General features: G+C 44.1%; 1 protein-coding gene across 1 annotated transcript in view; it reads right to left on the reverse strand.

Moving 5' to 3' along the window:
• The window catches only part of LOC123763344 (uncharacterized), a 253,640-nt gene extending 236,323 nt beyond the window's left edge, over nucleotides 1-17,317 (reverse strand). The window contains exons 1-2 of the mRNA XM_069305275.1: nucleotides 17,288-17,317; nucleotides 16,879-16,923 (exon numbers count right to left, since the gene is read on the reverse strand). Of these exons, the coding sequence (XP_069161376.1) occupies nucleotides 16,879-16,923; nucleotides 17,288-17,317 (75 nt within the window). The remainder of the gene's footprint in view (nucleotides 1-16,878; nucleotides 16,924-17,287) is intronic.
• Between the last annotated feature and the right edge of the window lie 233 nt (nucleotides 17,318-17,550).

Raw genomic sequence — 17,550 nt, forward strand, 5'->3', positions numbered from 1 at the left:
TCCTCCGGCACGACAATAGGCCTTAGAGGAGCTTTAGGTGGAGTCTGGTTTGGTTTCCCAACCAGTTGACAAACAATACACGCATTACAAAATTTTGCCACATCGCTTTTCAGCTTGTGCCAGAAAAAATACTTTAAAATTTTGTGATACGTAATATTAATACCTTGATGTCCCCCCATAGGATCATCATGAGCAGCTGCCAAAACTCTTTCTCTATAGCAGGTCGGCAACATAACCTGGTGGACTACCTCCCACTCATTTGACAAGGGAGCACTCTGTGGTCTCCATTTTCTCATCAAAATCCGATCATTGTAGTAGTACCCAGTTGCTGCGTCTACAATTTCCTCCATAGAGACGGCTGTTTCATGACAATCTGCAAGAGTGGGGTCAGCTTTCTGTAACTCACTCAAGGAGGCATCTAGGCCTTGGTCAGATGCCATTGGCCGAGGCTCAACAGTGTTCTCCACCTCCCCACTACTCTCGGTAGATGGCGGTGGCAGGCTCTCCACAATGTCCTCGGCCACGTCATCGAGTCGGGCCATGAATGTGTCCACGAGGTCCACTTGGTTTTCACCACTCGGAAAGCTCTTCGTGACCTCGGGATTTACCACCTTGGCAAGCACAGGGCTGCCCTTACATGTAAGTCCCATAGACCTGGTCACCGTGCACGCAGGGTACACAACATTATCCTCTGCGGCGGGTGGATCCAGGCAAACCTTAGGGGTAGGCAACATAATAGGCAGTCTGGAGTCCCCTACCTTATCCCCTGCTAAATCATTACCAACCATTACATCAACATTAGGGAAAGGTAGGTATGAAGTGACTCCGACTGTACAAACACCCTTGTGGAAATCAGATTCCAGGGTAACCTTATGGAGGGGTACTGCCCGAGTATCACTAGTGACACCCTCGACCAGTACCACCTCTCCATTGTCGAGAGTGTTGGCACCTTGCAACGCACTCTCTAAAATTAAAGTCTGGATGGCACCGGTGTCTCTGAAGATCACCACGTCCTTCCAGGAAGAACCCTCAGACAAAAGTAGTCTCCCTTTCGATAAGAATGGGGTAAGCAAGTCCAACCACTGTGGGTTGGAGGTCTTACTCCCTAACCCTTCTGAAAGCCTCAAGCCCTGTGTCACAACTAGAGCATTGGATCTTTTTTCAGGGTGCAGTTGCCAACAACGGCTAATAGTGTGGTTTGGACGATTACAGTGACCACAAAAACGTCGGGGAGAAGAGACATTACTAACAGAATTACCCTTCGGTTCACCTTTAGGTGCCGTTGGGCTAGACACTTTAACAGGGTTAGTTATGTCTGAAACAGAAGGTGCATTAGGTAAAGGGTTAGAATGAGCTGGTCTGGACTGGCTGTGGGTATAAGGTTTGCTACTCTGTGTGGTATAATTATTTTTATTGGGCCTTTTGCCCGCCAATTGGTAGTTTTCTGCCAACTTGGCCAAATCCCCTATTTTAGAATTTAACTCTATCCTTCCTCTAATATACTGTGAAACATTCTCTGGCATCATATTTATAAAATGCTCCATTAAAATTAAGTTCCCGAGAGTCTCGTATGTTTCGGCTTTCGCCGAGCGAATCCATCTATCAAACAATCGAATTTTATCATTCGCAAATTCAGTGAGCGGTTGGTTGTGAGTAGGCCTAAGGTTACGATAAACTTGGCGGCGAGCTTCAGGAGTAATTTCATATGCCCGCAAAATACATTCCCTGACTTTATCATATTCGAAACACTCGTCGTCAGGCATGTTTATAAAAATATCTTGTGCTTTACCCCTAAGTCTTCCCTGTAGGATTTTCACCCACTCTTCCTTTGGCCAGTTCATGGACGTGGCCACTCTCTGAAAATGGTTGAAAAACCTTTCAGGGTCAGACTCGTAAAATTCAGGCAAATTATGCTTTTTCTCATAATGCCTGGGGTTTGAATCCCCGGCAGGTGGAGGTCCAGTGGCATTCGCTCTAATTCTAGCCTCCTCGGTTTTGAGTTTTTGCTCCTCTAATTTTATTTTTGCTAACTCTAAAGCTAATTCACTTTCCCTATGAGTTGCACTTTCTGCTTGGCTAGGCTGGCATAAAGGTGTATCACTTGCCAATAGTTGTTCATCAATACAATGTTGTAATATTTCATTCACCAAAGTCCACTTTTTATCTGCGACATTTAATTCTAGGCCAAATTCCTTGCCTAACAATACTAAATTAGACTTTTTAAGTTTCTTTATCTCTACCACTGAAGGCTCCCTTGCCAGTTCCTGCATTTCAAAAGACATCACTAATAATTTTAGCTCCCAGCCAAAGAAAAAATTAAAAAATAAAAATTGGAAAAAAACAAAAATTTGCACGGCCCCTAACACAAGGCCACACTAACCTTAATCGTGAAGGGATCCAGCTGGGTGTCCAGTCAGTGCAAGAATGTCCTTTGCTAGATGAGCTGGACCCTAGGCTAGCACACAACCGTTCTGCTGAATAAAAAATTTTAATTTTGGCACTCAAGAATCTAATTTTTTACACTTATAATGTTCCTACCGGACTGGCCAACCACTTGTTACAACTGATATGAGTGGGGCTTCTATGGGGTACTGGTACTATTCAGGGGTAAAGGTAGTTAGAAGACAAGAGTATCAAATATGGGAGAGCTAAAAGGCCCGGCCCCCAAAATAAACTATCCACAGGAGTAATAACTTGCTACAAGACCATATATGTTAGTCTAAGGGTTGATCACTACGCTCCCACCTTGGAAGAAGAGATACTCTGTAATTCATGTACTTATTTATTAACCCCTTAACAACCCCCCATATACACTCACACCAATAACAATAATAATAATAACTTTACCACACTATCTTACGTTAAAAGCCTTGGTCCACGTAGGCAGGATACAAGGTTTACACTAATAACAAGCTAGGGTAAAGTACTACTGGATAAGCACTGAAGCTGGATGCAGCTTAGGGTAGTGAGACCATGTGGGACCCTAATACAAAACACAACACTTAGGGTAAACAAAACACTGGCAAATACTAACCCCAGGTCTCACCAATAGTTACTACCAGAGTAGGCACACTCACTAATGCCCCGTACTTAGCTTAAGGATACAGGAACTTCAGGTAAGGGAAATAAGTAAGAGGAGAAGGAAGGAGAGTAGGGATACAGCCACAGAGTAGGTCTTAACCGCACGACACCAGCCACAGAGAAGAGCGAGCTAGCCACCAGCTGCCTCCCTCATCGTGGTGCCGGGAGGAGCCTAATTGATCGTGCAGCTAAGCACATTAAATTCAGATTCAGATTCAGATGTTTATTCAGGTAAGGTATATACATACAAGTGATGTTACATTAATGGATTGATATATAGATAGAGCTAGTACATACAATGCCTAAAGCCACTATTAGGCAATGCGTTTCGGGCAAGAAAAACATTAATATCTAGAACTTAATACTAATTGAGCATAAAGAATAAAAGATGTTGAGAACAAATACAAATAAAGATAAAAAAAAAGGGGGAACATGACTGAAAAAGCAGCACAAATACAATAGGTTGACAAACAGTGTTGATTAAAAAAAAAGAAAATAACAGACATGGGTTGACAATAGAGGAGTGAGGTAGATTACAGGGAATTTATTAGGTAGTGTTTAGTTTTTATCTTAAACTGGTTGAGAGAGGTACAGTCTTTAACATGGTTGGGAAGGTCATTCCACATTCTGGGCCCCTTGATTTGCAGAGCATTTCTAGTTTGATTAAGACGTACTCTAGGAATATCAAAACTGTATTTATTTCTGGTGTAGTGCTCATGGGTTCTGTTACAACCTTCTATGAAGCTTTTAAGATCAGGATTGGCATTATAGTTTAGCGTTTTATACATGTATAATACACATGAGAGAATATGCAGTGGCTTAATATCTAACATATTAAGAGATTTGAGTAGGGGTACCGAGTGATGTCTGGGGCCAGAGTTGGATATTGTTCTAATAGCGGCTTTGTGTTGGGTAATTAGAGGACGTAAGTGATTTTGGGTAGTAGAACCCCAAGCACAAATACCATAGTTGAGATAAGGATAGATAAGGGAGTAATAGAGAGTCACCAGAGCAGGGCGTGGTACATAATATCTGATCTTAGAAAGAATGCCCACAGTTTTTGAAACTTTTTTTGATATATTTAGAATGTGTCCCTGGAAATTCAGCTTGTGGTCAATGAGAATGCCAAGGAATTTGCCATCTAATTTGTTACAAATTTGGGTATTGTTTATTTTGAGATTTATAAGACTAGAGGATTTATTGCCAAACAGAATATAGAAGGTTTTGTCAATGTTAAGGGTGAGTTTGTTGGCAGTTAGCCAAAGATGGACTTTATTTAGCTCAGTATTTACTGTGGCATTTAGAGCAAGAGGGTCAGGACTGGAGTAAATGAAGGTTGTGTCGTCAGCAAATAGAATTGGTTTGAGGTGTTGGGAGGCATTTGGAAGGTCATTAATGTAGATGAGAAAGAGGAGAGGGCCAAGTATGCTGCCCTGAGGAACACCAATGTTGATGGGTAGGGTGGGAGAAATTGTATTATTCACAGAAACATATTAAAGATCTTCCCCTATGCAACGTATTGTTACTTTATGAATGATTAGAAAGTATTAGTAAGCAACGTTGGTGCCTATGTTATTATTTAATAATCAACCCCCAGCTCAGTCTTTAAATGCTCTTTGAGAAACAATAATAGTCTTACGTCTGGCAGGGAAGATACAAACAATTGCAATCGAGATGCCCAACTGTACTACCAGGAAGTTTAATAGCTCAATTTTGACCTCTGGTTTCCATTGGAGAACCCAGGGTCGTAACACATAGGCTCAGAAAGGAACTATTCCTGAATGGAGCTCCTGGCACCAGCAAGATGGGAGGGTGCGACTATCAAGCGTTACAGTAACGAAGTTACCTTGCAAACAAAATTAACTTTGTTGACCTATGCAAGGTTCTTGGGGAACCATAGTATCTTAACCTCTAACATTATGGAGTCAGGTCACTTTTTTGCACTTGCAATCTTACCTCAGTGAAAGGCAGCAATGTGTTGTTACTATGCTACTTCCACCTTGCAATTATATATTACTCTGCAGAACGCCAAGACCCTTTGTCTACTCTTTTACGTCAAATACCTTCCAAATGGCAGTCAACATTCGAAGCTTATTCTGAATGCAGGTACAACTCTCTTTCTCCCATGCTTCTCCAGTTAATCTAAATAAAAAAATCATGGTTAATACCAATAGATTTTATGCATATTTGTGGTCGACTGCTAAGAAAGTTAGTAGAGCGCTACATTGTTTCCTAACAATGTAATTAGATAAATTATTAGTTTGGTACGACAATCAAATTAACCTCATTTAAAATACCCAAAATACTCCCTCTTTGGTACTAGATAAGCAATTATCAAAATAAGGCACCAAACCAGGAAGGCTATGTAGCACCATCAAATGTGCAGCATAATCAGAGGGCGCTAAATATCACCAAGGATGCCAATACGAGAACAGAAACGCATAAAGCAAACGATATCAAAAGTATCCGATTCATCAAGAATTCTATCGAGGGACAAGTGACCGCGAGGGACGGTCGGAAAGCAAGACACACGCTCGTCCTGAGAGTCGAGACATTCATCAAGGATTTTCACGAAGGTAAGAGGGACAATGCAATTTGGACAATAAGGAGCTGGGCAGTGCTCCATTAAGTGATCGTGAGTTAAGCCAGTATGGCCGAATCGCAATCTTGCCAGAGCCTTTTCCCACCGCCGGTTACTGTGGCAAGAGTAAGGCCACGGGGGAAAACACTTCCGCGTTCCACGGTCGTGTTTATGCGACCAATGAACAAATATTTCTATAAAATCCCATTCTTATCTGATCGACTTGGGGATAATATGAACATATTTGTCATAAAAATTTCCGTTTTCTCTAATAACCACACAGCCTATTTGGGAGAACGGCATTGTATTGTATCTTTGTGGTAAGACTACCTAATAAGCATTACCTTATAAATTCCCTGTAACCTACCTTACCCTTATATTGTCAACCCATGTCTTTTTTAAACAACGTTGTTTGTCGACCTAATTGTATTTGTACTGTTTTTTCTGTCATGTTCCCCCCTTTTTTTTTTATTTGTTCTCAACACATTTTATACTTTAATCTCATTTAGTATTAAGTTTTAGTCTTTAATGTTTTTCCTGCCCAAAACGCTTTGCGTAATAGTGGCTTTAGGCATTGTATGTACCAGCTCTATCTATATATCTATTAATTTTTGTAAAACCTCTTGTATGCATGTACTTTACCTGAATAAACATTATTTTATTTACTATTGCATTGTTGACACGACAAGTGTAATTGACGTAGGATTTTTTTATTTGGTGCCGGTCTAACGCATCCTTGTTTGACATTTTATACACATTTTCTTCTAGAACATTCTATTAAGAACACATTGGTACAAAAATGAACTACGTACATTGAAAATTAAGGTCAGGACAGTGAAAAGAATATGCACTTTTCAATAGGGGTTTCGCCGATGTACGGTAATGGGTAACACTTCGCCCACTTCCCACACTCTGGTGGGTGGGCCGCCAACATGATTCTACATTTGTATGCATATGTCCGTGTAGAGGATTTTATTGCGATCTCAGTGATATCAAATTTAACGCTGTAGGACAAGTGTGGAGTTGACAACCATGAAAAGAATAGAAACATTTCGTTGCTGTTTGGAGCTCACGGCTAGTGATCGACGTAGTTCTTTATTTGGTTTTGGTGGAACTCATGCTTTGGTGACATTTTATACTGGTGTTCTTCTAGAACATTCTATTGCGAACACATTGGTACAAAAATGAAATATGTACATCGAAAACAAGGTCACGACAGTGAAAAAGAGTAAACACTTCAGTGGTTGCCACTCGATCGCCTGAAACGCTGAGAGCATTTGCGCTTGTTTTTTTTTTTTGTTTGCCGGGAGGCTAAAGTGCTATATAATTATATAATTATATTAACCCTTAAACTGCGCGACCAATAAATATGACATCCCCCCAGTGCGCAGGAAATGAAACCTTGGGAAAAAATTATTTTTTCTTCTGAAAGTGTCAAAAACCCCTGTCTGTATATGGGTATAGCAACGCAAGTTCGAAATTGTACTTACTTTGGCTGCTATGGGGTCCGAAAGGTGGGGCGTGACGTCATCATTCCCCGTGCGCCAGAGCAGTATGCTCTCGGGGCCGGTGGGGCACCCAGGGCGGGGCGCGCGAGTTGCCGCGAATATATTTTTGTTCATTTTTTGCGCACAGTTCCAAATACATTTTATTTGTTTTTACATGCTAATCCTATGTATAATGAACACGTACACTACATTATGGTAGTAAAACATCCGTACTGTCCAAGGACACTGTTACGTGCATGACACTTGTGTACGCATATCTTGCACATATTTACCATGTATCATGCTAATTGATGTATATATACAATCTATTTACAGACTATACACTGTCACACAATATATACATTCACCATCAACACATTCAGAACACTGCGAGTGTGAGCAGCCACACCCAGCCAGCCCTCCCTCACTCCTCCAACATTGCCCCTCCCATCATACAGTTATTCACACCAATGTTTCATGTTCATTTATGTATATTTACAACATATGTACACACTATACACTGTCACACACTATGTACATTTACCATCAACACATTCAGAACATCGCGAGTGTGAGCAGCCACACCCACACAAGCCCTCTCTCACTCCAACATCTTACTCGCCAACTTAGCTCCTCCCATCATACTGTCATTGTTTTTATTACACTATTTACACATGTTATATATACTTATCTACATGTTTTATTTACTAGAACTATGCAAGTAAGCCGGTATTGTGTTCAAACAGTACAGTGGCCATCATACATAAGAACATAAGAACAAAGGTAACTGCAGAAGGCCTATTGGCCCATACGAGGCAGCTCCTATTTATAACCACCCAATCCCACTCATATACTTGTCCAACCCGCGCTTGAAACAATCGAGGGACCCCACCTCCAGCACGTTACGCGGTAATTGGTTCCACAAATCAACAACCCTGTTACTGAACCAGTATTTACCCAAGTCTTTCCCAAATCTAAACTTATCCAATTTATACCCATTGTTTCGTGTTCTGTCTTGTGTTGATACTTTTAATACCCTATTAATATCCCATTTGTTATGTCCATTCACCCGCTTGTAAACCTCTATCATGTCACCCCTAACTCTTCGCCTTTCCAGTGAATGCAACTTAAGCTTTGTTAATCTTTCTTCATATGAAACATTTCTAATTTGGGGAATTAACTTAGTCATCCTACGCTGGACACGTTCAAGTGAATTTATATCCATTCTATAATATGGCGACCAAAACTGAACTGCATAATCTAAATGGGGCCTAACTAGAGCAAGATATAGCTTGAGAACCACACCAGGTGTCTTGTTACTAACGCTGCGATTAATAAATCCAAGTGTCCGATTTGCCTTATTACAAACATTTATGCATTGATCCTTTTGTTTTAAATTCTTACTAATCATAACTCCCAGATCCCTTTTGCAATCCGACTTCGCAATCTCAACACCATCTAGCTCGTATCTTGTAACTCTATCATTATTACCTAGCCTCAGAACTTTACATTTATCAGCATTACACTGCATTTGCCAATCCTTTGACCATTTCAAACCCCTATCTAGATCAACTTGAAGTGATAGTGAGTCCTCCTCCGAATTAATTTCCCTACCGATTTTTGTATCATCGGCAAATTTGCAAATGTTGCTACTCAAACCTGAATCTAAATCATTTATATATATTATAAACAACAGAGGTCCCAGGACAGAGCCTTGAGGCACTCCACTTACAACATTTTCCCACTCTGACTTGATTCCATTTATACTAACTCTCTGTTTCCTTTGGTATAGCCATGCCCTAATCCAGCTTAATATAGCACCCCCAATACCATGAGACTATCTTTTTAATCAGTCTTTCATGTGGCACTGTATCAAAAGCTTTGCTAAAGTCAAGGTACACAACATCACAATCCTTACCACTATCAACTGCCTCAACTATGCTAGAATAAAAAGATAACAAATTTGTTAAACATGAACGGCCATTTATAAAACCATGTTGCGACTCAATTATTAATTTATGTTTTTCAAGATGAAGACGAATTTTATTTGCTATTATAGATTCGAGTAACTTTCCCACAATAGACGTTAGGCTAATTGGTCGATAGTTAGTCACAAGTGATCTATCTCCTTTCTTAAAAACTGGTATCACATTAGCAACTTTCCAAAACTCTGGCACTCTGCCTGACTCTATTGATTTATTAAATATGGTTGACAGTGGGTCACAAAGCTCCTCTTTGCATTCTTTAAGCACCCTGGCAAACACTTCATCCGGCCCTGGGGATTTGTTTGGTTTGAGTTTTACTATTTGTTTAAGAACATCCTCCCTGGTAACTGCTAAACTCGTCAACCTGTCCTCGTCCCCACCCACATAGACTTGCTCGGCTGAAGGCATATTGTTAAGTACCTCTTTAGTAAATGCAGATACAAAATATTTATTAAAAATACTACTCATCTCTTCAACACTATCTGTTATTTGACCTGTCTCAGTTTTTAATGGACCTATCCTTTCCCTAGTCTTAGTCCGATATAACTGAAAAAACCCTTTAGGATTTGTCTTTGCTTGCCCTGCTATGCGAACTTCATAGTTTCTTTTTGCTTTCCTTATCTCTTTTTTAACATTTCTAACCAGTTGTACGAATTCCTGTTCTAAAGTGACCTCCCCATTTTTAATCCTTTTGTACCAAGCTCTCTTTTTACCTATAAGGCTCTTCAAATTCTGCATGAGAAATCACACAGCAGACGACGCTACAATTACGACCACATCCCTCACCAAAATAGCTCGTATGGGCCAATAGCAGCTGCCTCGTATGGGCCAATAGCAGCTGCCTCGTATGGGCCAATAGCAGCTGCCTTCTATGGGCCAATAGGAGCTGCCTCCTATGGGCCAATAGGAGCTGCCTCGTATGGGCCAATAGCAGCTGCCTCGTATGGGCCAATAGCAGCTGCCTTGTATGGGCTAATAGCAGCTGCCTTGTATGGGCCAATAGCAGCTGCCTTGTATGGGCCAATAGCAGCTGCCTTCTATGGGCCAATAGCAGCTGCCTTCTATGGGCCAATAGCAGCTGCCTCGTATGGGCCAATAGCATCTGCCTCGTATGGGCCAATAGCATCTGCCTCGTATGGGCCAATAGCAGCTGCCTCCTATGGGCCAATAGTTGCTGCCTCTTATGGGCAAATAGCTGCTGCCTCGTATGGGCCAATCCTGGTTACTAATTTCTGTAAATGAATAATTGACCACAAGTTTATTTTGAAAAGGAACCTAAGAAGTCGTTTGAAGATTCCTTGATGGACGAAATAATGCTGTGGCTAGTGCTGTGAACATCGTGAACAGCATTGAATCACTGATATTTGAACATTGTACCCAGTCATTATCCCACTCAGGCTGTTCTATAATACTATCACGGCTAAATAATACAGGTTATATATATATTTTTACATTAGGCGATGCTGTGGTCACACGCTGAACAGCAGAGCTAAGCGCTCATGCTGCGAGCGCCAGCCTTGGTTGCTGACTCACTACTGAGGCTCTGACACCCAGCAATGTGGACCATGATTTTTTTTAAAGATGGCGTATGTTTACAAGAGCCCTGAGGAAGCTGATGTGAACCCCATGTATCCGCGGGAGTTTTGAATGGAACGTGAAAAATAAAAACACCTGGAGGCGCGTTGCGCACCCGAAGCCTGGGCCTGCAGGCGCGTTGCACAGTTAAAGGGTTAAGAGTACGCAGTTTGTCACCAACAACAAAAGACCAGCAACCCTGCCAACGGGCAAGGATTGAGAATTGAATAACCGAGTATAAGTTGAAAAAGGAATACCTTTACAGGAAACGGGAGAAGTGCGCATAACTTCTCTAGCAGCAGCATCCTCACGCTCATTTAAAGAAACATCAATATGGCTGGGAACCCAGCAAAACTCTACGGATTTAAATTTACTAGAGATAAGAAACAGCCAATGTTGAATCTCAACGACTACTGGATGGACAGGATTAAAGGACCCGAGAGCTACGAGGGCACTACGAGAGTCGACTATAATCACAAAGGAGGATTGACAACGAGAAAGCAGGAGACGGAGAGCATGGAGAATAGCACAAAGTTCCGCTGTGAAGATGCTAGTCTCTGAAGGGAGACGACACATATAAGTGCGGTTAGGAAAAACAACGGAGTAGCCCACACTGTCTACAGATTTGGACCCCTCGGTCAAGATTGAAACGAAGCGGGAGTGAGAAAAGTGCTCAAGAAAAAGGCAGTGTAGAAAAGTAGAAGTAAAAGCTTTAGTAATGTGGGTCAAGGATGTACAAAACTTTTGAAGGGGGACCCACTACAGGGGCAAGGAAGGAACAATACGAGGAGAAATATGAGACGAATGGAAAGAGTCCTGTAAGCGAGACAGCCGGACAAAGATGGAGGTGGGGAAGAGGTACAGGAACTACAGGAGGGGTAAAAGTGAAAGCACGACAGAGGCGAGAGGAAGGATGTTGCAAGGACTGCACCGGATAGCGAAAACACTATCGATCACGTCGGTCCTGGATAGGAAGCCAGTGTCAACATACAAGCCGAGTGCGGGAGTCGAACAAAAGGCACAAGAGCCGAGGCCAACCCAGCATGGTGCAAATCATCAAGACGGCGAAGAGAAGGAGAAGCGGACGAGTATGCAGGGCAACCATAATCGAATTTAGACAGGACGGGAGAGGAATGAAGAAAGAGGAGCGTACACCTATCCGCCCCTCCCCCCCAAGAAGTATGGGACAAAACCTTAAGGAGGGAAAAGGCCTTAGAGCATTCAGCCCAGAGGTAAGAGATATGGGCCAACCAAGACAAACGTGTGTCAAAGATTAACTCCAGAAGCTTAGCAGAATCCCTGTACACAAGGAGAAGTAGCCCACGAATGTGGGCCACTTCTTTGATACATAAAGTGACAAAGTGGGACGAAGAATGACACGCTTTTGAGTAAAAGTCATTCCACAAGTCATAGACGATGAGAATTTGAAACCATGATCAGTGGCCCAGGAGGACACGGAATCAATCACAAGTTGAAGCCGTCATTGAAGGAGAGGCGAATCATCACCCTGACATCAAAGGGTAAGATCATCAACAGAGAGCGGAGAAGACGCCAGAAGGAAGAGAGGAAAGAAGACCGTTGAGGGAAATTAGAAAAATAGTAGTACTCAGAACCGTACCCTGGAGTAAACCCTCATACTGCCAAAAAGGGGCAGAGAGCATGGTACCAAGACGCACACGATAGGAACGACGAGATAGGAACGACGAGAGAGGAAGCTCTGAAGGAAGAGAGGGAGATTCCCACAAAGGCCAAAAGAATGAAGTTGAGACAGAATACGATACTGCCAGGGAGTGTCGTAAGCCTTTTCCAGGTCAAAAAGGACGACAACAACAGAGGTCTTCGCAGCAAAAGCAGTACGAATATGGACCTCCAAGTTCACCAGGACATCCATTGTGCTGCGGCACTTGCGAAAACAGAAGGGAAGGTGGTGATAGTGTTCTAAGAACCACATCAAACAAACGTTAACCATACGTTCAAAGAGCTTGCAGACAACTCATGAGGGCAATAGGGCAGAAGTCCTTGGGGGATGACCCGAGAGACCCTGGTTTCCGAACAGGGAGGACAACAGCATCGAGCCAGTCTTCAGGGTCTGACGACGACTCCCATACCCGATTGAACAGATTCGGTAAATACTGAGACATGCACGGAGAGAGATGACGAAGCATTTCATAATGAATGCCATCGGAGCCCGCTGCCATAGAACGGCAAAGGGCTAGGGCAGACAGAAGCTCAGAGAGAAAGAAGGGATCATTATAGGGAAGGCGAAGATAAGTACAGAAATTTAAAGTATGAGATTCAAGAACAGGCTTACTAAGAAGGAAGAATTGGGAAAGATGAGAACCAGAACTAACAGATGAAAAACGGGGACCCAGTTCGGTCGCAACCTGCAACGGGTCCGCCACAAGAGCACCATGGAGGTGAAGGACAGGCGAGACATCGGGAACGAACTTACCGCAATCTTGCGGATACGCATCCAGACCAGTGGGAGACGAGACTTCCAGCAAGCACGTTTAGCCGCACGGATGATCCTTCGGGCCACCGCATTCGCCTTCCAAAACAAAACAAAAGGAAAGACTCAACTGTCTGCTGGCTGCAATGTATCTTCCAGGCTGCACGCTTACAGCGGACAGCCCGAGCACAGTCCACATTCCACCAGGGAACGCACTTCCGCGTTCCCCGAGAGAAGAGCGAGGAATGGAAAGGCGAGGAAAAAAGTAAGGGGGCAAAGGCAACATCGGAGCTAATCAAGAAAGCAGAAGAATTATGGGCAACAGCTGAGGGGGGGGGGGAGAGAATAGCCACGGAAGCGACCTGGACGACCACCAAGCATTGGCTCCTGGAGACACACAAAGGGGGCGAAAACTGTGAAATGAGAAGTTGAAGATCAAGGAAATTACCGTAATATCCACGGATGTTCCAATGAAGAATCGACATCGGAAAAGAGAGAGAGAAGAGAGAGCAACATACAGCAAAGAAGAAACAAAGGTAAAGAAGGAATACAGCACGTTAAAAAGCACAGGGTCAGGATCAGCGAAGTCAGCGCAGGAGAAGAAGAGCGAGAGCGAACAACACGACCACCAGGAGAACGATGGACATCGGCCCTCATAGTCAGGCGGCGTGGAGAGACAAGAGACGGAGGAGAATAAGGGAAGGAGGACCAGAGGGAGAGGAGAAAGACGACACAGGAGACATGACAGACTGGGTAGAAAGAAGGGGAGCCCTAGACAGAACCAGGAAGGGGACCCTCCAAGACAGGTTGGAGGGAAACAGGGGAGGTGGTGATGGGCGTGTCCGGGTCTAAGGCTTGGAAACTGTTGCGAGACTGAGGAAGGTGGGAAGGACGAGGAGAGGAAGAGCGCACCAAGCAAGCATAGGAGTCGCCAGCGAATGGGGGGGAGACAATGAACTTGGCGCCGAGCCTCAGGAAAAGACAAACGGTCCCGGTGCTTCAAGTGGAGGACAGCCGCCTCAAGTTTGTAACGAATACACGCATGGGAGAAGGTAGGGTGGGCCTCACCACAATTGAGGCAGCGGGCCTGGGGAGAAGTGCACTCCAACTTAGAGTGATCCTCGCTTCCCCACAGGGGACAGAGAGAGACAGGACTAGAGCATTTGAGGGCACCATGCCCAAACCTCTAGCACTTACTGCAGAGCAGAGGAGATGCAATATACTCCTGAATATACTCCGCATCTGGCACCAGCAAGAATAACAGAGGGCGGAAGGGACCTACCATCAAAGGTAACCTTCACAACCTGAAGGGGCAGACGGCGATGACCACGAGGGGGACGAGTAAACGTCTCCACCTGGAGGACAGAATAACCCTGGGCCTCGAGGATATGCTTGATATCCTCGTGGCAGTCCTTGAGATTCCTAACACCAGTCGCAACATGGTGCGGGAGGAGAACAGTGCGAACACTAGCATTCAACCGAGCGTTCTTCGGAACCCGAACAGGGGTTTCGCCAAGGCAGGATAAGGCGGCCAAGCGGGTGGCCGCACCATGAGAGGGAGCAGCAACGACACGGGTACCAAGACGGGTGGGGTTGAAGGTGACAGAAGCATCTACAGAGTCAACAAGATGCCTATGAAGAGAAATCGTCAGGAGGAGTGGAATCTAAAGGATGGAGGTCAAAACACTTAGTCCACGTAGCAGGACCAAGCATGGAACGAATTAGTATAGGAAGGGAGCATACGAGAGCAGCCGTGGCGGGGACGGAGATGAGAACCTTTAGAAAGAGACGGGTCAAAAGGTGAAGTAGTCACAAGAAGAGATGGAGCCGTGCAAGGGGAGAAGACGGTCACCACAGCAGGCTTGGGGCTCGACCCAACCACAGAGGAGGGAGGCGAGCAGAGAGGAAGAGTCCGGTCTTCCTCTCTACCACTACAGGACACTAACGAGTCCTGTAGTGGGGGCTACAGATCCCGGTCTTCCAGGACGGTTGGACTCAGGGGCCTGGTCGCCCACCCCATGAGCCTGGGTAAGAGAAGTCATGCCGTCATCCATGCAGCAAACCAATATCTAAAGAATGGGACCTGGAAACAAGGGATACCATCTACCAGGGCAGCCAGGGAGGCCAAGCGCGGGCCAGTGAAGGAAGGGTGCGTCGTCCCCAGCGGTGCTCCCCCCTTTTCAACAGGGGAGTCCTACTACTTCGTCCATTCTCCCACACTGGTGCGAAGACCCCAGTCCCCCTATCACCCCAGCCTGGACACCCAACCATCCACTAAAGGCAGCTTCTCACAGGCGACCTCTCCAGCGGGTGGTCCGATGGCTCACAAGGCCCCTACATGGTGCCCTTCAGCATGTACACCACCAAAAGAGGTGGCAGGAGAGGGGGCACAGGCAACCCACACCGGTCCCAGGGAGTTGTATGGGAGCCCCTCACCATGGCAAGGAGGCACCACGGAGGGGTTAACTAGTCTAAGCTCAGCGTCCAGACCATAGTTTATCACAATTCATACCAAGTACTCACCGCGCGTGTTCCAGTGGTGACAGTCTGGACGGGGAGGGAAGTGAGGGTGACAGCCACACTCTGGAAAGCCTGATCAGTGTGGGTGACGAAGCTGTCGATGGTGAAGAGCTGGGTGACAGTGGGGTTAAACAGTGCATCCACTCTGCTCACTTGAGAACTGCCATACCTTGCACCAGCATAAGGAGCCAGACCGCTGCTGCCAGAGGTAGCTCGAGGTCCACTGCTAACCTGTTCAGCCCTGTCACCGCTGCCTACTCCTTGACCAGAAGGACCAGCTGGACCGCCGCCGATACCTTGGCCGAGGTTACTATCCACTCCTTGATCGCTGCCAAGGCCTAATACAGCACCCAGAAGTGGAGTGCTGCCTATGCCCGGCCACCACTTACAACTGGACCGCTGCCTTGTTGACCCGATGACCCCCGAGAGCTGGTACTAGCCGTACCTCGGGTCTGACTGCCAGAGCCAGGCTGATGGGTTAGAGGAAGGCAAACCATTTAAAAGTACATGTAAATACGCCATTTTAAGTCTTATAATACATAAAGAAATTGCAGGTCTAGCTGTATACAGGCACTGGTGCGCCGTAGTGGGTATATACAAGTCTTATAGTACAGTAATGTATATCAATTAACTGCTCCAGAACTAATATTCAAATTTACACATTTATAAAAGGATGTGCCAGATGTTACATATCTGTAGGATTAAATGTAAGCAGTACCAAATAGTTGGTTGTAAAATGCCAATTGTTTATCTTCCACCCATAGTGAATGATGGAAACAATTCCTAGACTCCTTACAAACCTTAATGTGACCCTTTACCACCGTTTGAGCCTTCATGGTTTAGGAGTGCCTTAACCATTAGTATAATTTTCTCTAATGTATTTAAAATTTTACCACATTAAAAGGGTTATGATAAAGCTATGTTTTGACTGGAAACTTTTGAGTGGTATTAGTTCCCAATTATTTAGGAATGAAAGATCTATTACATAATATATATGAATCTCCAACAATGCAATTTAATGGTTATAAAATTCAGAAGGAACATGGTAAACTAATATCAATGTAACTAAAAGTTTTAGGAATTGTTTAGGCTGCGACTACGTTAGCACGACATTCGTGACTGATACAGATTTTTCCCCGCAATTTAGGCAAATTAAAAACCAATTTTCACAAACAAATTTGGAAGGTGACATTTACTCACGGTAGGAAGTTGTGCGACGACTAGATTTTGTGCTATTGCTAAGGTCTTTCATATTAACAGTACCCAGGAACAGGAAGACATCTGAGAGAAGAAGAAAAAGTTAGTACATTAAAGTTAAATCAATAGAATCATAATGCGATACAACTTTGCGCAAGAAGTGCTAGAGGGTGGTTGTAATTTACCTTTAAGAGTGTGAATAGACCGACGATCAATTAGAGTGAAAACTATTTAGTTTGTTTTTCCTCCAACTATCAGGCGTTAATTAAACTTAAGCTTGCATTTCTTATAGCTTTGTAGATAAATTAGAACAAATTATCGGTGGGCGAGTATGTTGAGAATATAAGAGGACTAAACACAAACCACCCAGATACCACCTTTCTTGTGGAACAAAAGTAAAACACCAACTAACGTCACACAACACCGGTTCCATAACATTCATGGATTTTAACCAATAAAGTAAACTATCCTTTTATACACAAACCTTGAAGCACAGAAAGAATGTTATCGCCTCAAAAAGTTGGGGATTAAATGACAAATGCAGGAAGGTGGCCCGACTCGTTGCCTTCCCCACACACTATAAACATACTCACTAACAAGAGACTATGGAAGAAGGATAGGAAAGCTCTCTATAAAATATATAGATCATGTAACACCCAACCCAACGCTCGCCCG

Source organism: Procambarus clarkii, chromosome 54, assembly GCF_040958095.1.
Source record: "Procambarus clarkii isolate CNS0578487 chromosome 54, FALCON_Pclarkii_2.0, whole genome shotgun sequence".
In the NCBI taxonomy this organism is placed as follows: Eukaryota; Metazoa; Arthropoda; class Malacostraca; order Decapoda; family Cambaridae; genus Procambarus; species Procambarus clarkii.